This window comes from Anas acuta, chromosome 2 (assembly GCF_963932015.1).
Source record: "Anas acuta chromosome 2, bAnaAcu1.1, whole genome shotgun sequence".
Taxonomy (NCBI): domain Eukaryota; kingdom Metazoa; phylum Chordata; class Aves; order Anseriformes; family Anatidae; genus Anas; species Anas acuta.
This window is the reverse complement of record NC_088980.1, coordinates 7,280,604-7,303,063: the sequence shown is the minus strand read 5'-3', so window position 1 is coordinate 7,303,063 and position 22,460 is coordinate 7,280,604. Positions and strand designations below refer to the sequence as shown.

General features: G+C 39.6%; 1 protein-coding gene across 12 annotated transcripts in view; it reads left to right on the top strand.

Moving 5' to 3' along the window:
• Positions 1 to 22,460, top strand: part of KMT2C (lysine methyltransferase 2C) — a 195,691-nt gene that overhangs the window by 148,342 nt on the left and 24,889 nt on the right. For 10 of the 12 annotated variants that reach the window (XM_068673400.1, XM_068673406.1, XM_068673403.1 and 7 more), the window contains 15 exons: positions 4,527 to 4,631; positions 4,991 to 5,038; positions 6,208 to 6,345; positions 6,534 to 6,566; positions 6,650 to 6,769; positions 8,913 to 9,051; positions 9,292 to 9,506; positions 9,619 to 9,692; positions 12,162 to 12,344; positions 12,953 to 14,833; positions 15,872 to 16,197; positions 17,020 to 18,842; positions 19,889 to 20,000; positions 21,282 to 21,360; positions 21,471 to 21,534. In XM_068673400.1, coding sequence (XP_068529501.1) covers positions 4,527 to 4,631; positions 4,991 to 5,038; positions 6,208 to 6,345; positions 6,534 to 6,566; positions 6,650 to 6,769; positions 8,913 to 9,051; positions 9,292 to 9,506; positions 9,619 to 9,692; positions 12,162 to 12,344; positions 12,953 to 14,833; positions 15,872 to 16,197; positions 17,020 to 18,842; positions 19,889 to 20,000; positions 21,282 to 21,360; positions 21,471 to 21,534 — 5,340 coding nt within the window. The remainder of the gene's footprint in view (positions 1 to 4,526; positions 4,632 to 4,990; positions 5,039 to 6,207; positions 6,346 to 6,533; positions 6,567 to 6,649; positions 6,770 to 8,912; positions 9,052 to 9,291; positions 9,507 to 9,618; positions 9,693 to 12,161; positions 12,345 to 12,952; positions 14,834 to 15,871; positions 16,198 to 17,019; positions 18,843 to 19,888; positions 20,001 to 21,281; positions 21,361 to 21,470; positions 21,535 to 22,460) is intronic. The other 2 variants (XM_068673404.1, XM_068673402.1) reach the window with 2 other exon arrangements.

The window sequence follows — 22,460 nt, the reverse complement described above, 5'->3', positions numbered from 1 at the left end:
TCACTTATTTGTGATCATTACTCACTGAAAATCTGCTAAATGAAAAGCAAAAGGCTACATTATAATTAAACATTGATTGTTATACAGTTGAAATTGTGAGTAATGGAGAATACAAAGGTTAACTTCCCCTTAAGGGGAAACTACTGGAAATTGAGTGTTTCGAGTTCTATATTCCATTGATTCCAGCACTACAAGAAAATATAGTCACACATTTTCTCACCCCAGCTTTCTTTCATGAAGCACAGATTCTGAAGTCTTTGTTGGCATCTCAAACTGTGTGATTAAAATCATTAAAGTTTATATATTATGGTAGTATAAGGAAGGTTTTAAAACTGCTGAAACTTGACGTTAATATAATAGTGTCTTTTTCCAAAATGGAAAGGATTTTTTTTAAAGTTCTTTATGAATAAGCAAAGTTGTAAAACTTCATCATTTCCTCTTCTTTTCATGCAGAAATAAATTATAAAGGGGTTGTTATTAGGAAATAAATGAATTACTTGCAGCAGCTTCAGTGGATAACCTCCTGTCTTTCCCATTTTATATGAGAGTCTAAAAGGACAGTGTTTTCTGGCCATAGGAGTGTTCTCAACAATTGTCTCTCTACCGTTAAGATTTCGGGCCAAAATTGTGTCCAGACGGAGCTGTTTGTTGTAGTTGGAGAGCCAGCGGCTGAAGTCATCTGCCAACATTGATCAGTTCCAGTGCAATTTTTCTTAACTCTTTTGCTGTGACCATGTGGGAGACAGTTACTTCCACAATAGCATCCACATGTCTGACAGAGCCAGATTCCATCTGATTGATGGAGACCTTGCTAAACTTGCTAATTATCGAGCTAGCAGCAGTCAGATCTTCCCTTCTGGCTAGTATTGCAGAGGAGCTGGTGATGAGAGCAGCGTCTGAGAGCACCTGTGCAATTTCCATCAGTTTGCTACAGCCCTGCTTTGTTCCCTGCACCTGGAGGTGGTAGGCGCATGTCATTACTCTGTTATTTTCCTACAGTGCCAGTTGTAACCAGGATTGCTAACTCCTGTGAGAATCCTTGCTTAACTGGGTAGGTCTTTTCCACAAGGAAGATGTTCTTCTCATGCAAACTCAATTGATTAAACCCAGCAATAAGGGTTAGATATGTTTGTTCCTCTTCCAAAGAGCTCTTAAGCATCTTAAGAGGAAGTTAGTAGATCTGTTTTGCTTTTCCACATGCACACAGGACTGATAGGGAGTTTAACAGTGATGCGTTCAGTCTGCTAACGAATTGACAATGCACTGCAGCAACATGCTGTGACTGTTTATTCTTAGAGCTTGGTTAAGAGTAGCCAAAGCTTTTGCCAGACAAGATTGCAGCAGTGATGGTGATTGGCAGAGCCAGACAGAAGAGGGTTTTTAGAGTCCGTTCTTCACTCTCAGTTACTAGCAACGGTGATTAAAGTGAGCTTTAGGCTGCCAGTTCTAGTTTCTATCTAGCAAAGAGGTTGCAATTTGTATTTTTGGTTGTAAGACTCACCTCTCCCATGGTTTTACAACATTAGTGGCACACTGCAACGGTATTTGGGGTCAAACCTTAAAATAACTTAAAAGAAAGCTGCTAGAGGGCTTGCTCACCGGGAACACAGCACCAGGTCTCAGAGTCTCCTGGCTGCTCATTGGTAATGATGAAGGTGTTGACCATGATCTGTACATCCTCTGTGATCTGGGGTTGTGATCTGATACATCCTGAGTGATGTGGGGACTCTGTGTCACTCCAGAGAGCTTTGACCTGAGTGTGCCTCATCAAAATTAAAAAAAAAAAAAAAGGCATCTTGGCAAAGTTCTGGAAATATGAACTTTCTTTGTGTTTAAAATAGGTTATATTCAGTATATTTTTTCCTGGGAATGCTGAAAAAGTCATCTATTTAAGTAGGGTCTCCAGAGAATGCTAAGGAAATTATTCCTAAACAAAAAGAGAGGAGTCATCTGTGTCCCTGCACAGCTAATTCCATCACTACTGGGATATCTTAAAACTAGATACATTAGTCTGTGATTAAACACGTTAGGGTGGCTGCAGCCCTGGGAGAGGCGTTTTTACTCTTGTAATAAATAAATTAAACTAAATGTATCAGAGGAATCAGGATCACGAGGTAGCAGTAGAATCCTGCTCTGTTAGAGATCCGGCATTATAAGCAAGTTATTTTCTTTCTTGCTTTGTCTTAGTTTTCATCTCTATTCTGAAGAGTCAAACTAATGAGCAGTATTGAGCTATTTGTTTGGCACAGATGTCAACTGGCTATTGATTCTGATCTGGAGCAGCTGAATAAAAGGGATTTAGTTATTTCCAAGATAATATTTAGCATCCATTGAATTAAAACTGAAAAAATAAAAACACTCACCATTTTACTTTACATGTCTTATATGAGATGAGGCTTGTGGATCATAGAGCACAGCCTCCTGCTACTGCTGACACTCAGTCTTTTTATAGACTTAACCAGCTCGATCTTGATAGCAGTTGGATTTTTTCCAATCCACCAGTCTCATCAGAAGGCCATTACGGTCTGATTGCCTTAGCAGTTAGAAGCCTTGCAACTTGAAGCCTGAATTTATTCACAACCAGTTGGTAACTATGGGCAGTCAACACATTGGTTTTACATCTCTGCACCTGAGTCTTTCCTTGCTGCTTACTCAATGTATTTGGGTTTGTTTTAGAAGTTGGATTCTTAGGGACTCTTCCCAAGCACGTTACTAAAGGCTGTGGAGAAAAGCACCATAGCGTATTGAAGGATGCTGAAATGGTCTTGGTACTTCCCTCAGAAGGGCTTTTTTCTCCCTGCTACTTGCCTACCTTCAGGCAGGAGCTCGGAAAACTTAGAAGACAGCTCAAGTCTGTTCTTTGCCTGGTAGCCAAGTGAAGACCTTAACACCATGGCATGGTGCCTGGTGCAAGTTACTGACTTTCATGATTGTGTTTGACCAAATTGCCAGGAAGAAAATGTGTATCAAAACAAACAAATAACTAGCTTGTGTTTAAAACCTTAAATTTCATAGTCCTTTTTACCAAGTCCACAACTAAAATAATTAAACTAAGTGGTTTTTGGTTTGGAGACACTTATAAGCACTCCTCCTAATACTGTTAGGAGCTGTGTCACTTATATCTGTTATTAGAGCATTGTATGCTGACACATCGATTGACCTGAGTGGCAAACATAAGATATTTAATTAAGATGGTATCATTTCCTTGGTCTTACAGAGGATAAAAATGAAGAATAAAAGTAGCAAAGTGAATTTTCATTTTGACTTTTACTAATGGTTGGAGGGAAATGAGTCGTCTCTGAAGAACAAAAGGAACTTTTAAATCACTGTAAAGTTTAGCAGATTGGAAAATAGCCTTGTGATATCATTAAATCCTTGGCACCAGGCCTCACAATTAAGCTAGAAATACTTTTCTGGGGAAACTGGGTAGGAGCAGTGGGAAAGATACCCGTGTATCTATGAAATACGTTTGCCCTTTGACTTTCTGGCCCCTTTTACCTGCCCGTATTGGTTTTCCTTATTGCATGCTGTATGATTTGTATTAATACCTTTTCTGTGTTAATTATATGTTAATTATATGCATCTTTGTGTTTTACCATTTCTTCACATTTGTTTTTGCAGGGATTTCTCATGTGGTCATGATAGTTCGAAGTTTTTTTGAAAAATACTTTTCTCAAATTCTTTTTGTTTGTCAAATAATTTTCTTTAAATGATGCATGTCTGTAATCATCCTAAAACCTAGTTAATAAAACCAGATGGGTTGTTTGGAGTTGCTTCACCCTAATGAATGGGATGTCAAGAAGAAAATTGTATCCAAAATTATTACTTAATATTCCATATTTTTTTGCTAGGATCAGACTAGTTTTTGCTAGATTGCAAACAAATGTGACATTTCTACCTCTGGTTGTTCTCGTTTCTCTAGGACTTCTGATCATAAAACTAGCAACTCCAGTTTCCATTTACTTACTACTCCTTCTTACTGATAAGTTTTCTTTCCATATCAGGGTGTAGTGACTGTTGCTCTCTAGTGTTAAGAAAGATAGTGGTGGTAAGAGAAGAATACTGATAATTTTATTTTTTTCTGTATTTTTTTTTTGTAATATTTCCCATTCACTTGCTGTGAGCTGTCTCCTTTACCAAACACATTTGTTGATTCTTACATTCATGGGCCTTTGTGTCTTAGATGTTGAGTTCTCGTTAGATCTTTTTTTTCCTAAAACTTAAAAAAAGGTTCTTTTTTTTTTTAAAAAAAGCAGTCTTCTGCACAACTGATTTATAGCTTTCATCATGCTCCAGAAATACTGATCAATTTAAACATGTGAACATGGCTACAGTACTGAGTGGGGAGGGGATGATGACTTGTTTCCCACTTCAGAGGAACCTACAGTGCGTGGCACACGAGGAGGGCCAGTATAGCCTGGTAAACCTGTGTTTGAGTCTATAGCTCAAGCTGTCATACATCACCAGAGTCATGTTTAAACATAAAAATGCCACAATCAGTTAATTTTACTTTGCATCTTCTACAGGTAGCACTGACGATCCCTTGGCTGATCTTTCTGAGGTCTTAAACACCGATGATGATATTCTTGGAATACTTTCTGATGATTTGGTGAAGTCTGGAGATCATTCAGGTATGTATGTTTATAAGGTCTCTCTGGAATTTGTGTTCTCTTTTTTCTCTTTACTATAGATGTAGTTGTTGTATTCTAGGTTGTGCTGTAGGTGATTTCAGACAGGATTTTCATATCCTAAGAACACCTTGGTTTGAGGTGATTTTGTCTTCTACAAAAAAAACAACCCAATCTCTTCGGCATTTTTTTTACCTGGCTCTTTGCTTTGCTTCTCTAGAGAGAGAGAAAAAAAAAACAGCTTCTATTGTCTGTCATACCTGCGTAGCTTTTTCAGCATGCAGCTTTTTCTTTACTCTTTTTTTTTTTTTAGTTTGTTTTCATGTTATAATCATCCATTTTATCTGGTTTGGGTCCTGTAGGTCTTGATTTATGCACTTTCCAGGTTGAGAACTCACCCTCCCCATTTGGTAAGAAACTAAACAATGGATGATCCATGGTTAGAAGTAGTCATCTTTCCTAGTGGTTTTAGCTGAAACAACTGCATGTGTAGAAGCTAGTAGTCCTTTACTGTGACACTAATTCATGCTTTTGTTTTCCACTCTTTCTGTATTGAGTCTAACATGACCTATAAACTCTGCACTCCACATTTAGTAGAGTATTGCATAAAGTTTTGCTTCCAGTTTTTGAAAACCTTTGTGAATTTTTGTGTTTCATGTTACAAAACCATGCATTTTCTTTCTGTTGCCGTTAATATTACTTATAGTAGTAGTGTGTAGTTTTTATTGTAGTTGTATCTTTAATAAATTACAAGCATTTTAACAATGTGAACATATTAAGGCATGAATAGAGTAGACAGCATCAATCTTTTTTGTTTTCACTGGACGATCGTTCATCACTTCGACACACTTCAACAATAAGTAGAATGGCATGTTTCATTATTTTAAATATATTTTTATTTGGTGTTTAATATAGAAATATATTCTAAATGCTGAAGTGTCTAGCTTTATTTTCAAAGATGTTTCTCTTTTGAGAGATTTATTGACTTGTAAAGGATGCTGTGAAATTTAAGTAGAAAGTTATGTTTTCTCAGTATCAACAAAAAACTTTGTCTAATACAACCTGGAATGTTCAGTAGTTGTTTTTGAGATGGAAGCTTCTATAACCGGTTTGATATTGAGTACACTTCAAGAGCACTTCAGTAGATAATTAATGTAATACATAAGAATGTTTGGGGTGAAGCTTAATGTACAGGAGGATGCAACATACTGCCTGCTAGTGTAATTGTTTTTAAAAAGTGAAAAATAATTATATTGGAACTGCATACTGAAAACTACATGCTTGAAAAATTGCTGTAACTGAACTCGGTAGTCTTATTTCAACACAATTTTTCTCTTGTTCTAGTTGCATTCTATTCAATTAACATTCCTCAAACAGTACAGTAAACTGGAGATAATTAGTGGGAGTGTTTGTTTACTTTTTTCTAATGGATGTCATATTTTGCCTTTCCTTTCAAATTTTAACAAAGTCTTCATTTAGTTGATAGCTCTACCAAAAAAAAAATAAAGTTTTATGGCCTTTATTCTATATTAGTAGGTTTTACTGCTTATGTCTAATTTAATATTCTTTCCTCCTTCAGCTGGATTGGATATTGGCCCCATCTCTGATGATCCTTCTTCTCTGCCTCAACCAAATGTCAACCCGAGTTCACGGCCATTGAGTGAAGAACAATTGGATGGAATTCTCAGTCCAGAACTAGACAAAATGGTCACAGATGGTAATTTTTTGTCATTCTTGATCTGGTCTTATGGAAAACTTGGTGGGTTTTTTTTGTTTGTTTGTTTGTTTTTAAACTCAAATTGCTACCTACATAAGGTAACATTGACTGTTTGCATTTGGTTGCAGAATTATTTTTATTGCATTTTTTGGTGATTACTCATTATGTGTTGTTTTTAATTTGCCCAGGTGCTATTCTTGGCAAATTGTACAAAATCCCAGGTACGTGTTCTTAATCTGTGTTGTCTTCTACAAGATACAGTTTGTAAACAATGCCAGCCAACTTACGCGCAGTGTTTTTGCAGAACTAGGAGGAAAGGATGTTGAAGATCTGTTCACAGCGGTATTAAGTCCAGCAACCACACAGCCAGCACCTTTGCCACAGCCTCCACCTCCACCACAACTTATGTCTTTGCACAGCCAAGGTAAGTCCTTGGCTTAAAAAAAAGTTTGTTACTTCTAACAGAAGCTTAATCAGGAGAGTTATACGTCTGTTAAATGCCAACATGAAAGTAGGACACGCCTTAATTTCTGCTTTTGTTAATTCCTGGAACCTGCTGTTGTTAACTCATGAAATATTTTTCTAAAAAAGTTTTGAAGGGACTCTGTAATTAATATGCAGGTAAATGTTGCTAACTGAAAGGGACAGCTATTTCAGATTTTTGTGACATATTGGAGCTTTTATTTTAGCTGACACTTTCATATTCTTGAAATTGCCTGTGATAAAGCATGTGTTCTCTTCTGATTTTGCTCTTTCATTACTTCTGAGTACCTCCTTGAGACTAATGAAAAAGTCTGTGTGACAGTGATGTAGTGAGTCTTACATTTCTTTTAAGAATTCAGCGTAACGTTAAGAATTCCTATCCAAATAATAAAGAGGAGGCTAAGAAATTTTGGAATGTATCATTTATTTTCTTTCTTACTATTAAAATTGTTATGAATTAATACAGTGCCTTACTGCTTTTATATTGAAAGCAAGGGGCAAACTGATACTTTTTGTTGTTGTTTCTAGTAGAGCAAGATTTTAGCAGTATCTATGAGCATAATTAAATGCACTCTTTTCTCATCACACATCACCATTAGTGGATTTTCCTTGAGCTCATATAAAGAGTGCCCAATCTTATTATGCTGGTACTACAAAAAGTAGCATGCAAATTGATTTCACCCATGAATTAATCACAAGAGAAAAAAAATGATTGGTTTCCTAGTTGATTGAATTTCCATAAGAAGGAAATACTTCAAAAAGTCTTGGAAAGGAGAGAGTTTAAAGCAAATAATGAGGTGATTTAAAGCAAAAGATAATATAGATATCAGTGCCAGTTTCCCAGTTATTTGGATATTTGATAACTTCAGCATTAGAGCTCTGTAAGATTGTTTAACTTTCTCCCTGTGGGAATTGCCACAATTACGAAGTTTTAGGTTTGTAATTTGGTTCAGTTATGGTGTAATGATCCACATGTTTCTGTGAGATAAATACTTCAGTAATGGGGAAGCTTGTATCAAGTTTCAGCAATTTCAAATAAAATTAACAGTCTCTTCTCATACAGACACGTAAGCCTACTGTGTGAATGAGAGCCTCGACTCTCTGTTGTGTTTGTTTGCCAGGACTTGAGTTACTATATAATAGCTGTTTAGCAGCTATGATAAGGCACGTTTTCCTAAATTCTAATCAAGTTACTGTCATCCAAACTAAACTTCCCTAGGTAGTTTATGTAATGTGTAAATCAAAAAACTGTCATGTCAAGTGTGAGAAAGTGATACAGTGAATTATCCTACAGATATGTCTATTCCTGAGTTACTTTTGTGCTATTAGGAAAATATCCAGAACATATTGATAATTGCACTTCAGTGACAGGGATTCAAAGGTTAGTGTTAATTCCATGTAGGAACATCTGCAAAGACCATCTGCTGGAATGAATCTGCCTCTGCCAGATTTGCCTAATATTTTAATCAAATAAATAAAATTTTCCTCCTTAATAGTGCTAGGCTGGACGTTCAATTACAATGCTGATGCTCATTTGACTAGGTTTTGTCTAGTTCATCGGTTACACATTAGGGAGTTAGTAGATAACAGGGCTTCCTTTGATACACTGCTGTCTCAGAAGAAGGGATGTTTAATTCAGGTGGTTAATCATAATTCCCCAAGGACTAAACGCAACTTTCTTCATGATTGGTGCTTGGCAGCAGTGTGGATTTTCCTTTTTTTGTGGAACTTTTTTTTTTTCAACTGGAACTCAGTATAACATATTACAGACCATTAACCTTTAGGAATATACTTCAATATTAAGTGTGGTACCACAACATGGACAAATGCAAAAGCTTTGGAAAACCATTAAAAAAAAAATAGACAAAATCTGTGCAGGAATGTGATGCAGTAGCAAGGAACCCTGTAAGCTTGTAGGAAAGCAAAGTAAATTTAATTCAAAACCTTTCCAAAAAGGTAAGGTCAGTAGTATAAAATTTTAAAGCAATTAGTATTTCATTAGGTGAGGCATGTCTTCACCAGAAATTTCCACCTCTACCTTAAGTAGTCGCCCTTTAAAACAGTAATGTAACTTCTTTTTCTAGGAGAGAGTGCATTTCCAAGAGTACCACTTATGAATGGTCTGATTGGCCCTAACCCTCATCTCCCTCATACAGCTTTGACTCCTGGAGGTGGATTGAGCACCTTCTCTCCCATAACACAGCAACCATATACTGATACCAGGTAAGTGAAGATGGGAAGTCAAAAATATCCACTGCTTATCACTTGGATGGTGGAGATTCTATTAATTACTGTGATACAGTTAGCATAGAACTGCTTAGTTCTAGACAGCCACTACAAAAGGTCTGTGTTCTTGCAGCTTGCTGACCACTGAAATAGCAAACAGAAAAAGTACTTTGCTAATTGTTTCTGTATATTGAGATGAATATGTTTACAAAACAAACCCTTTTTCTGCCTTGCCAGGGACAAGAATCCAGCATTCAATCCAATGGTAAGCGATCCAAACAGCTCGTGGGCACCATCTGCTCCACCTTTGGAAGGTGAAGGTGATACGATGTCCAATGCTCAAAGAAGCACTCTTAAGTGGGAAAAAGAGGAAGCATTGGGTGAAATGGCAACAGTAGCACCTGTTCTCTATACAAATATCAACTTCCCTAACCTAAAGGAAGAATTCCCAGGTGAGAAATTTACCAAATAAGGTAAATTGTGTAGAAATGTATGCATCTTTATTTGAAATGATACAAACCAGACTTACTAATGCCTTGTGTATTAACACATTTTTTGGTGCAGACTGGGCTACAAGAGTGAAGCAGATTGCTAAACTGTGGAGGAAGGCAAGCTCGCAAGAGAGGGCTCCATATGTGGTAAGAACGACTACCACCTGCATTTGCATACTTGTAGCAAAAATGTAGTATTTCATCTATAATACTTTCATTTTTATTTTCTTAAATAAGTAGGGTTAATGAAAGATCACTTACGCTAAGAATGTCTTTGTAATTCAATTTCTATCTCTGAATACTTTTACCTGTTTTTTCTGCTTTTCATCCTTGAAATAAACTATATTAGTATTGTGCAATCTAAAAACATCAACTGAGATTAGAACATTTGCGGTTCTCACTACTTCCTTGCTACATTTGATTCATGCCTCAAGTCTTACTTGCTCTTGTCTCTTTCTGCACAGAATCTCACCGGTTTCTTCATAAGGATGATAACAGATCATGATGTGACCTTCTTCTCTTTCATCTTCCCCTCTCACTAGTGTTTTCTTTTAAGCCCCGTTAGAGTTGCCGAAGTCTTTCACCTGCTGAACTAACCATTCCAGAGGCATCAGTGTTTCACATCTCTACTTTCCTCATTTTCTTTTATTCTTCTGTTGTTTGCCTTACTGTTCCCTATTACTACATTCTCTTCTCTTTCTGCAGTGCAGACTCTTAATATCCTCCATGCTATAGGGAGCATGAGGGACTCCATTCTTCTCTCCAAAAGCCTTCACCTTCTTCACATCTGAGTCAAGCAAACAGACATGTTTGTAGTAACTGTCTGGAATATGTGGTCTCTGATTCCTGATGCCATTCAACTGGCGACCCTCATGCTCTGCTGTAACCTCTTGTTAAAGCCTTGTGGTATCCAAACCTCAGAACCTTTATTTCATTCTTCTCAGCCTGCCCAGCTATCGTTGGCAAACATACCTTTTTGCAATGCTCTTTATGTCTCCATTCTCTTCTAGTTCCTACATTTTCTTTCTTTCATCACAACAGTAATTGGATGATTGTTCTCATTCTCACTATGTAGATTTCTGAGGATTTTACAAGGTTATGCTTTTAGTCTCCTTCATTCTCCCCACCTATTATTCTAGATTGAGTGTGGGAAGTAGACACCCAAGCCATTAAGATCTTGGTCTTTCTAAAAATCCTGTCCACTTGAAACAGTCCTTCTCTGTTGTCTGCTCTGTATCACTGAGATATCATTATTATTCTGCTTTTCATTCAGGCCTGTAACTTCAGCACCTTTGGACCTCTTTGCCATCTCATCCATGCTATATTAAATCTTGGTGATTCCCTCCATACAGCATTTACAAGAAACTATTCATTTAAATGGGTGGATTTTTATCCAGGCATTTATCACTTTACAATTAATTCTATTACTGAATTTTCCTTTTTCGTTGCTCTTAATAAATGTAGTCCTATTCTTCCTGCAATAGATATCCAAGACATAGATGCATATTTCCTTCGTGTTTCGGTAGGAAGGGCACATGTAATTGCACATGCATGTACATGTATTTGCATAGTAAGAAGCAGTTATTTCCTCACAGATGTTACAGTCCATGTACTTAAACTACAACCGTTTCTAGTGTACTCAGCATTGTGCACACAAGGAGCTGCTGTGTTGCCTGTCCTGAGGATCTTTCACTCAGGGGGGATGAATAAAGGCTACCTTAGAAATCAAATTCAGAAGATTGTTACTACATTTTTGCTGTAGGCATTTTACTTTCCTTACTACTATGCACAATCCTGTCACTTAAGAGAGGAAGTGACACTGATTTCTGCTGCTGTGACACTGGTGCTTCTATCTGTGTTACTGTTTCTTTGTCGGAGGGGAGGATTTAAGCCTTTTCTGCCAAGTAGCCCCCTCTTGAAAACCGCAAATAAAATTGTTAAAAAGAAGATGTGAGGAGGATTTGATTCAGAAAAGGAATCGCATCCTAGACTGGTAGTAAAACAGACTCTGAAACTTTCATTAGATGTTTTAAAGTGTCAGTATAGCTGTAAAATGCCTCATTGAAGAGGAATTGCTGTTCTTACATCCAATTTTTCCTGATCTATAAACCCATATCCTATGTTTGTACTGCTAACTTAACACGGACTGCGATCTATAGAGGCTATTTAATGGAGTAGACTGTATTTTTCTTGTCATTGAAGTTCTTCGCAGTATTGACCTTTATTGATCCAAGCATTATCTGCTGTGCTCATGTCTTCAGGTTTTAGACCACAACAATACACAATTTGAAAGGTAACCTGGTCGGATTCATGCTTTCCTGGCTCAGCGCAGTACCTGAACGGGGACTCATGTATACAAAACCTCTGCTGCTAATAACTCCTTAGTTCTCTCTGTTTGTGTTAGTTTAAACACAGGATTTCTACAGGGGTGAAGTGTTTTCAGTTTCAAGTTCTTAGTAATGTTTGTAATGTAGTTTTTACAAGCATGTTTTTGATAAAAATAAGTCATACCAATAATTTGGTTGTAAATTTTGTAGGAATAACAGATGCAGTGTTCACTCTTAGCAAAAGAAAGCGAGGCTAACTACATACGTTTTTTTTTTAATCTTTTCCCAGCAAAAAGCCAGAGATAATAGAGCTGCTTTGCGCATCAATAAAGTACAGATGTCAAATGACTCCATGAAAAGGCAACAGCAACAGGATAGCATTGATCCTAGCTCACGTATCGACTCTGACCTCTTTAAAGATCCATTAAAACAGAGGGAATCGGAGCATGAACAAGAATGGAAATTCAGACAGGTGTGTTGCTTTTAGGCTGTTTTATTTTTGTTCCTGTTTTTTATTGCATTGTTGGAATCCTTTGTTAGAATAAATCAATTTTAATCTTTTTTTGTAGAAGAGTATAAATTCAGGCATTCTGGAAGGAAATAGATGCTATCAGAAGAAAAGCTGCTAGTAAATGTTAGAAAATTTTGTTTTAAAACTTTTACTGTTAAATTCTACCTATTGTGGAAGTAGGTTATTCTTTTGCTGTATGGTTAGCTGGTGTAATAGATTGGTTTTATGCACCCTGTATTGCAGTAACTTTATCCTTGCAGTATGCAGCAGCTTACTCCATCAGTGCTGCATCTGTCAGTACTGGTCTTCAAAGTACAGGGTTGGAAAGCTCTGCTGCTCTTCAGGCAAACTGGGAAAATTTCTTCCCAGGTAATCAAGGGTGCATGTCAGGGTAATTGAACTTTACAGATAGCTGTGCTCTATGCTCCCATTGCATTTACAATTTACAACTATTCATAGCTGATACTTAGTGTGCTTGAAAGTTTTAATATTACTGATTCATTTTCAGTCATCGAAGATTTTATCATGTATGTAAAAGTGTAACCTCTTCCCTTATAACTTTAAAACAGCAAATGCGTCAAAAAAGTAAGCAGCAAGCCAAAATAGAAGCCACGCAGAAGCTTGAACAAGTGAAAAATGAACAGCAGCAACAGCAGCAGCAACAGCAGCAGCAGCAGTTTGGTTCACAACAGCATCTGAGCCAGTCTGGCTCAGACACGCCTAGCAGTGGGATCCAGAGCCCCTTGACACCGCAGACTGGCAATGGCAGTATGTCCCCTGCGCAGCAAACATTCCACAAGGATCTATTTGCAAAGCAGCAGCTACCTGCTACACCTACTTCAGCATCCTCCGATGATGTGTTCCTAAAACCACAGGCCCCACCCCCTACTCCAACCCGAATCCAACACGATTCCCTGTCTCAGTCTCAGGCTCCCCAGACATCCTCCCAGCAGATGTTCTCTCCAGGTTCCGCAAGCACAAGGCCTCCTTCTCCAATGGATCCATACGCTAAGATGGTGGGAACACCTAGACCGGCGCCTATTAATCAAAACATTGTTAGAAGGGGTAGCATCACACCGTTAGACACCTGTGCACCACAGTCAGCCATGTCCAGGCCCATCCAGGTCACGGAACCATCAGGAAGCAGGCCTTCGCCAGTCAGGGATTCATGTTCTTCATCTCCAAGCAGCAACGATCCCTATGCAAAGCCACCAGACACGCCCAGGCCTGTCATGCCACCAGATCAGTTCTCCAAACCCCTGGGGGTCCCGAGGTCACCCATAGTTATGGAGCAGTCAGGGAAGGTTCCTCTGACAGCTGGAAGTGGTGATCCCTTCACTAAGCCAGCTCCCAGAACTGATACCTTTCAGAGACAGAGAATAACTTCTGCTGATGCGTATGCACGGCCCCCGTTGACTCCTACTCCTACTCCTGTTGATGGTAGCCCTGGACCCTTTAAAACTCCCATGCGCCCACCTCAGTCTCCACAGGATCCTTACGCCTCGATGCCAACCACACCGAGGCGCGTTCCTGTTGATCCGTATGAGCGGCCCGCTTTGACACCGAGGCCAGTGGATAACTTCTCCCATAATCAGCCTAATGATCCTTACAGCCAGCCTCCCCTTACTCCCCATCCTGCAATAAAGGAGTCTTTCACCCATCCGCCCCGGATAGTGCGCCAGCAGAGTGATTCTTTCCCTCAATCCGGACCCATTTCAAGGCCAGCTTCTCAGGACCCTTACTCCCAACCTCCAGGTACTCCCCGGCCAGTTGCCGATCCTTATGCCCAACCTCCAGGAACTCCTCGGCCCACCACAGTCGATCCGTATATGCAGCAACCACCAACACCAAGACCTGCACAGCCAGCAGATTTATTTGCTCAGTCCCCAGCAAGTCAGAGACATTCTGATCCATACGCTCAACCTCCTGGAACGCCAAGGCCAGTTCTGAATGATCCTTACTCTCAGCAACCAGGAACTCCAAGGCCAGGAATACCAGAGAGTTTTAACAGACCTGCAATGACAAGACCAGGATTAATACCAAACAGAGATCCTTTCCTGCAGACATCGCAGAACAGGTTGCAGGGCACTTTTGTCAGGCCGCCAGACCCATGTTCTCAAACTCCCAGACCAGCAGGACCTGCAATAACGGATTCATTTAGCCATGGTCCTGCTGCTCCAGCACGTGACCCCTATGATCAACCACCCATGACTCCAAGACCTCAGCCAGAATCTTTTGGAACTGGTCAGCTAGCCCACGACGCTGCCGAACAGTCACGGCCTGGATCTGAGGGCAACTTCAGTGCATCTGCAAATTCTCCAATGAGTTCTCAAGGGCAGCAGTTCCCCAAAGTTTCACAAGTTCCTGGCCCAGCACCCACTACAGGAGTAACAGATACACAGAATACCATGAATATGTCTCCTCAAGCAGATACTGAAAAATTAAGACAGGTGAGAATAATGTTTAATATTGATGGTATTGAAATTTCATAAGTAGGAGAATTTCTCCCATTTTTGGTAAATATTTGAAGTTTCTTGGCATTAAACATAGCTGTGTAATGTAGAATTACATCTGTTCACTTGGTGTATTAATTTGGCTCTCCTAGATAGGGCCAGAACGTATAGAATATAAAAACATCAGTAATTTTTAAGGAATTTGGGGGAAGATCCAAAAATGAAGTAAAGGTTATCGTTGAAGCTGTTGAAGAGGTAGATGACTGGTCTACAATAGTTCTGTCATATACGAGGTGAGAAAGAAAAACCTCAAAAGGACAACTAATTGTATCCTGCAATAGATGAGATGTAGAACTGATTGTCAGTGACTTGTTAATTGACTAAAAAAGGGAGCATAGGCAAGAGTCTTAGCCTAGACATCCAATTTCTCAGGCAGCTAACGTGATGGGGTGAATTCTGCCACTGGTCACTGCTCCTCTGCAGGCACATTCACTCCAGGCTTTGGTCAGTGAATGTTTGACAAACAGCTCTTGTTGAGCCATACATAAAATTGCCTTCAACTTGTGGAAAGCTGCCTGGTGTTTTGTTTGGAAGGAGCAATGGGAAGTGGATTTAGCAGAAAAATTGGTAGCATTGCTCACACAGAGTCTGAGTAAATTCTGCAACTTTGGTGTAAATATCTTGCTGAATTTTCTTCAGCGGACCTCCCTCCAGTCACCTTTCTTCCTTGGGACCCTTGAAAGGGTCTGCATTGCTGGAATAGAAAAAGGAAATGAGCATTGCTTCTGTGTTAGCTGGTAAAATGGGTTTGCACTATATGCTCTAACAAGAGGTCTGGAGATAAAAATCCTGTTTTACCAGCGTTCTTGTACAATCTGATCCCTCTTCTAACTTCTGAGGTGATTATGGTAATGTAATGTTTTTCTGTAGTGATTGAAGAACTTCTTTCCTCCGAAAGGCTTAACCTAGTGAAGTATAACACTTCAAAATATGTCAATTGCAATGTCAAGCGCAATGAATTTTTTTTTTAAACAGCGCCAGAAATTACGTGAAATTATTCTACAACAACAGCAGCAGAAGAAGAATGCAGTTCGTCAGGAAAAAGCCTTACAGGAGCAAGCAGCTACTCCCCATGCAACTCCTCTTCAGCATTGGCAGCAAGACAACTTAAATCCAATTTTTAACCGTCCTCCTCCTCCGTATCCTGGGAATATTAGGTCCTCTGTTGTCCCTCCAGGCGGGCCAAGGTTCCCAGTATACCCAAAAGATCAACGCGGACCATTTCCTGGTGACGGGCAATTCAATAGACCCCAGTTTCCAGGAGATATGAATGCCATGGGGATGAGACCACATGGTCTTAGGTAAGCAGTTTGGTCTCTTAAAACCCAGATATTACAGCAGTAGTTCTAAATCTGCAGAAATCATTAGATACAAAGTTTGGGTTTTTTGGAGGGTGAAAAAATCATACATTATCTATAGTAACTGGTAATATTACCTGAAGTTGTATGTACAGTACCTTTTCTTGTAAGTATCTGTAACATTAGAATGTACTTTTCGCTGATTAACACTCTTCTAAACTGTATTTTATTGGGAGTTTATCAGAAATAAAAAGGAGAAACTGGAAATTCTGGTAAACTGCAAGATACTGTTGCCCATTGTTTTGAGGCATTTATTAAAAAAAAAAAAAGTATAACTTTAGCTTTTGCTGCTTTAGAAATGGATTGGTGTAATATTTTTGTTTTCCTTTATAATGAATATGTAATCTAATGTTGACTTCTGTCTCTGCCATTTTACAATGAATACCAGTATTGACATATATTGTAGTCTCAGGAATTACTATTTTCAGTATTTTTAATTTATTTCAGTAAATCCGTGCATTAATTTTTAAGTGTACTAAGTTGAATTAAAATGCAGTTTGTTTGCTTAGATCTTGCTGTCACAGAGCTTTCTATTCATTATTATTGGAATTGAAAACAGGTTGTTTATTAAACATAATTAAAGCAATTATTTTATTGTAGTTATAAAACTCATTTGAATATAAGCATAATCAGTCACAATATTTATTTAAATATCTTAATGAATGTATCATGTAAAGCAGTTTGGTGAATAGTTATTTAGTCAAGTATGACAGCCTAGGCAGTCCTGAGAAAAAAGATTATTTAGTCTTTCATACTTTATTTTAGATTTGGGTTTCCAGGAGGTGGCCATGGTCCACCATCAGGTCAAGAACGTTTCCTCAGCCCTCAGCAGCCGATGCAACGCCCTGGAGTCCCACCACAGCTGAGAAGATCTCTGTCTATCGATATGTCTCGGCCAGTGAACAATCCACAAATAAATAATACATCTGGGATCTCGCAGCATTTTCCTCCGCAGGGAATTCAAGTTCAGCAGCACAATATATTGGGTCAGGCATTTATTGAACTACGTCACAGAGCTCCTGATGGGAGGCCAAGGCTGCCTTTTACTCCTTCTGCAACAAATGTTATGGATCCATCAGCGCAACATCAGCGACATGCAGGGTTTATACCCAGGCAGGAATTTCCGGGCCCAAGACCAGCAGAACCACTGAGACATAATTCTCAAGGTATGCCTAACCAGTTGCAGATGTCTACAGGTTTGGAGCATATGTCGCAGCCCCAGCAGGATCAAATCAATCCTGAAAACCCACCTGCACTTGTAATACGTTCTCTAAGCCATCCACCAGTGGCCGATGCTTTCGCAGGACCATCTTTGCCTACACCTGCACCAAGCGATGAATCGGCAAATTTGCAGATTCCTACCCAGCCGAGTGATGGTCTAGAAGAAAAGCTTGATCCTGATGATCCTGCTGTAAAAGATTTGGATGTGAAAGACCTTGATGGGGTTGAAGTCAAAGATTTGGATGATGAGGATCTGGAAAATTTGAATCTAGACACAGAGGATGGAAAAGGGGATGAACTGGACACTTTAGATAACTTGGAAACCAATGATCCTCACCTTGATGACCTTCTAAGATCTGGGGAATTTGATATAATTGCATACACAGACCCCGACCTTGACGTGGGGGATAAGAAAGGAATGTTTAATGAAGAACTAGATCTTAGTGTCCCCATTGATGACAAACTAGATATCCAGGGCAAGGCAGAAGAACCAAAACAGAAGGAGCAAGGGGATAAAACTGAAGCCCATCCTGAGACCCTGTCGCCACAGAAGAAATCTACTACAGAAAATGAAATTAAAACAGAAGTGCTTTCCCCAAAGACTCATGAGGAAAAGAAGAATGAAAATGAAAAAAGCGATGGAAATGCTGAATCAACAAGTACTCAACAGGCTGCCGAAACGGAGTTGAAAGATGGAGAAAAGGCTCCTGCGCAGCCTGCTAACCCAGACTTCCCTGACAAAGCTACTGCTGTTCCCAGTCAAGAAACAACTGTGCCTAGTCCAGATGCTCAGGGATCTGCTCCATTGCCTGTTCAAGGAGCAGTAAGTTCCTGCAGTATTTCTGGGTCCACACCAGTCCTCTCGAGTTTGCTAGCTAATGAAAGCTCAGATAACGCTGAAGCAAGGACACTAGGGTCTCCCTCTCAATCTTTGCCAGCAACACAACTGAACCAAGCATCAGGTATTCCACAAACACTAATGACACCTGGTGGACAGATCCTGGAAAACACTTTAAATTCCAATTTGGCCATGGTGCCACGAATAAACCATAACTTTTCTCAAGGGTCACCAAACCCTGGGTTTATTCAGGGTCAGTCAGCAAATCATAACTTTGGGACAGGACAGACGTCTAGTCAAACAGTGGCTGTAGCAAACCGTCCTGGTCCTAGTGGCATATCTGGTCCTCAGCAGATAATGCTCCCTCAACCATTAGCTCAACAACAAAACCGAGAGAGACCACTGCTGCTGGAGGAGCAGCCACTTCTTCTGCAGGATCTTTTGGATCAGGAAAGGCAGGAGCAGCAGCAGCAGCGGCAGATGCAGGCCATGATTCGCCAACGCTCGGAGCCATTTTTCCCCAATATTGGTATGTGGGTGATCTATTTATATGTGTATTTTGGTTAGTTATTTAAAAATAAGTAGATAATCTGTAGCACTAACAGAAGCAGGTAGATGTTTGGAATGTGAAGATGGCATAACAAAAAATCAACCTGAGCAGGAGGTATAATGGAAGTCTGGTAACTGAGTGTGTAAGTGAAATGCTGAACACTGGCAAGGCTCGGATTGACTTCACCAGGATCAGGATTAACACTGTACTACTGTTAATTTGTCAAGCATGAGCTCTGTCACTTCATATGTAATCTGGCTTAAATGCACTCTTTGTAAACAAAATTACATGATCGAGGGCAATAACTGACCTTTTGATATTCAAAACCAATTTTCTGTTCATGGATGTTCTACATTTTTTGGCAATGTTCACGGTGACTCAAGGAAGGGAATCGTTGAATGTAGCCCGGCCAACCTAGATGGCTAAGATGACTTCCAGAGGTCTCTTCCAGCCTCAGACATTCTGTACTCACTCATGAGGACCATCAGTCATTCCTGGTTGTCCTGCTGTGTAGAGCAACAAACAGGAGAAATGGCAGAGAAGAGGCATAGTTCACCATGCTTATGGTCTTTGTAGATACTTTATGTGGCATGTGCCTTTCTGCCTGCAGTACTACCAGTAATTACAGAGCGACCAAACAGTTCTTCGTAGTACATTTGTGGTCAGTTTTGCCAGCTGAACTCAGAAACAACCCAACTTCTTGATTCTTAGAACTATAAATAGAATTTATTAATCTGCTGTCTCAAATTTAGTCTAGAGCCCTTCTCAACCTGATCTGCTGTACTTTGTGTGTCATGGCTGAAAACAAGAGCAGTTGTGGCTGGATTAACTTCCCTCAGGGAATATATGAAGCAACATATTTACCATGAATTTCAAAGTGGAGAAGACAAGTAATTTGAAATAGTAATGTAGTTATGTTATTGTGCTGATGATTTATGTATGAACTAGATCTAAACAAGTCAGTTCCAATTAATAACTTGTAACGTTCAGCTTTGTAATTCAGTTTTACTGTCTTTCTTTCGTAGACTTCGATGCAATTACAGATCCTATAATGAAAGCAAAAATGGTAGCTCTGAAGGGGATCAATAAAGTCATGGCACAGAGTAACATGGGGATGCCACCAATGGTTATGAACAGGTAAGCAATGCTCAACACCTTTCTTTAGGGCTGCTAAATCCACCTGGCGACTGGTCACAAGTGGTGTTCCCCAGGAATCAGTGTTGGGGCCCATCCTCTTTAACATCTTTATTGTTGACTTGGATGAGGGAACTGAGTGCACCCTCAGTAAGTTTGCAGATGGCACCAAGTTGGGGCAAGTGTTGATCTACTGGAGGGTAGGGAGGCCCTGTAGAGGGACCTGGACAGGACGGGTCGATGGGCAGAGGCCAGTGGGATGAGGTTCACTATGGCTAAGTGTTGGGTCCTGCACTTTGGCTACAACAACCCCATGCAGTGCTACAGGTTTGGGGCAGAGTGGCTGGAAAGCTGTGCAGAGGAAAAGGATCTGGGGGTGTTGGTCATTGCTCGCCTGAACATGAGCTAGCAGTGTGCCCAGTTGGCCAAGAAGGCTTGTATTGGGAATAGCATAGCCAGCAGGGCCAGGGAAGTGATCGTCCCCTTGTACTCTGCTCTGGTGAGGCCACACCTCGAGTGCTGTGTTTGGTTTTGGACCCCTCACTACAAGGAGGATATTGAGGCCCAGAGAAGGGCTACGAAGCTGGTGAAGGGCCTGGAGCACAAGGCCTGTGAGGAGCGGCTGAGGGCAGTGGGGTTGTTTAGTCTGGAGAAGAGGAGGCTCAGGGGAGACCTCATTGCTCTCTACAACTACCTGGAAGGAAGGTGTGGGGAGCTGGGGGTCGGCCTCTTCTCACAGGTGATAGGACCAGAGGGAATGGCCTCGAGTTGTGCCAAGGGAGGTTCAGGTTGGAAATTAGGAAACATTTCTGCTCAGAAAGAGCAGATAATTAGGGACACGGTTTGGTAGGTAATATGGGAATAGGGTGATGGTTGGACAAGATGATCTTGGAGGTCTTTTCCAGCCTTAAAGATTCTATGATTCTATAATATCTAAATATGTTATTCTCTTCATTTTTTCTTTGTATTAGAATATTTAAAATACTAATACATTTTTTTTCAGTGTGCCTTCACTATTTTTAGCACAGTATGCCATGTTTTGTTCACCTGTCATAAAAGTGTAAAAATGCAGTAGTATAAGCCATGAGCAAAGTGTTGTAGGGGCAAATGAGAAATAATATTCTACTGGTTTTTAAAACATTTGGTAAGGAAGCTAGAGCAAATGTCTAGAAAATACATACATGCTTTGTTGAAGTTCAGTGTAATACAGAGTGTTGCCTTCTCCCCCAAAACACCCAGCAGTTCTAAAAGTTCCAATTGCATTTTGTGTTTATGTATCAATAGGTTTCCCTTTATGGGTCAGCCAGTGCCGGGGGCTCAGACCAGCGAAGGCCAGAATCACATGCAGCAGGCCATTACACAGGTAGTACAACTTGATACGGAGTTTACAACACAAATGTTCAGTAATGATAACTTTCTTAAATTGGATCATGATTTAATTTTCCCATTTATATGTTTTTCTGAAATTTCTAGGATGGAAGTTTGACACCTCAGATTTCTAGACCCAATCCTCCCAATTTTGGTCCTGGTTTTGTCAGTAAGTACAGATCGAAGAATTTGTTGTATGTCAACTTTTAATTTGACAGTTCTGTTACTTTTCTTTTTCTAAATAAAATGTCCATAAATTGATCCTTTTTAAATTGATTCACTTCATCATTACAATACCAATTCAGGAAAGGGTGAATAGTAAATTTCATTAACTTTTTATTTCTAAACTACCCTCAAAAAAACACCATTAGGAAAGAGGGAAGTGGAACACACAAATAATTAGCATTATTTGTATGTGTTTAAGAACAGTAATTGTATTTATCTGACAGGCTGCTATCTCAAAGATCAGGTCTTCTGCTGTGTTGTAGTATTCTGAGCTGAGTGAGAACGAGAATCTATACTGATGGTTTATTTTTATTCAAGAAGCAAAAAGGTTGGTGCAGTATCATTGTCATTCTAAAAAATACCAACAAAAGCTTTCCAAGCATTAAGCAAGATTGGCTGGAAAACACAGTTACTGAAAGTAGAAATATATAGCTCCCTTACTTCTGCTTGCCCTGATCAATTGCAAATGGTAGTCTCTGAGACAAGGAAGAGATTTGTTAGCAGAAATTAAAACAGCATATGTTGGGAGAGAAAGATGACATACAAAAAGCGCTAATGCAAAAACTTCACTTGATATTTATTAATAAAAGAAACAAAGCAAACACCTTCATCTTTTCCAGCAACTGCAGTAGCTGTGCTAAATACATAATGAGAAGTTTTAGTAATATTTTCTGTATTAATTTCTGATGAGATTCTAAATGGAACTCAGCAGTGGCTTAGCTCTGTTTGGGGGGTGGTTCTGAGCATTTGAGAAAATCTGTTCTTCATTTCAGTAGTAGTTATTCTTACCTGGAACTTGTTAATATTTCAGTACTTTCCATCTGCAGTTCCTCTCCATCATTTCCACTCGGTTGTCCCTTCAGGTTACAT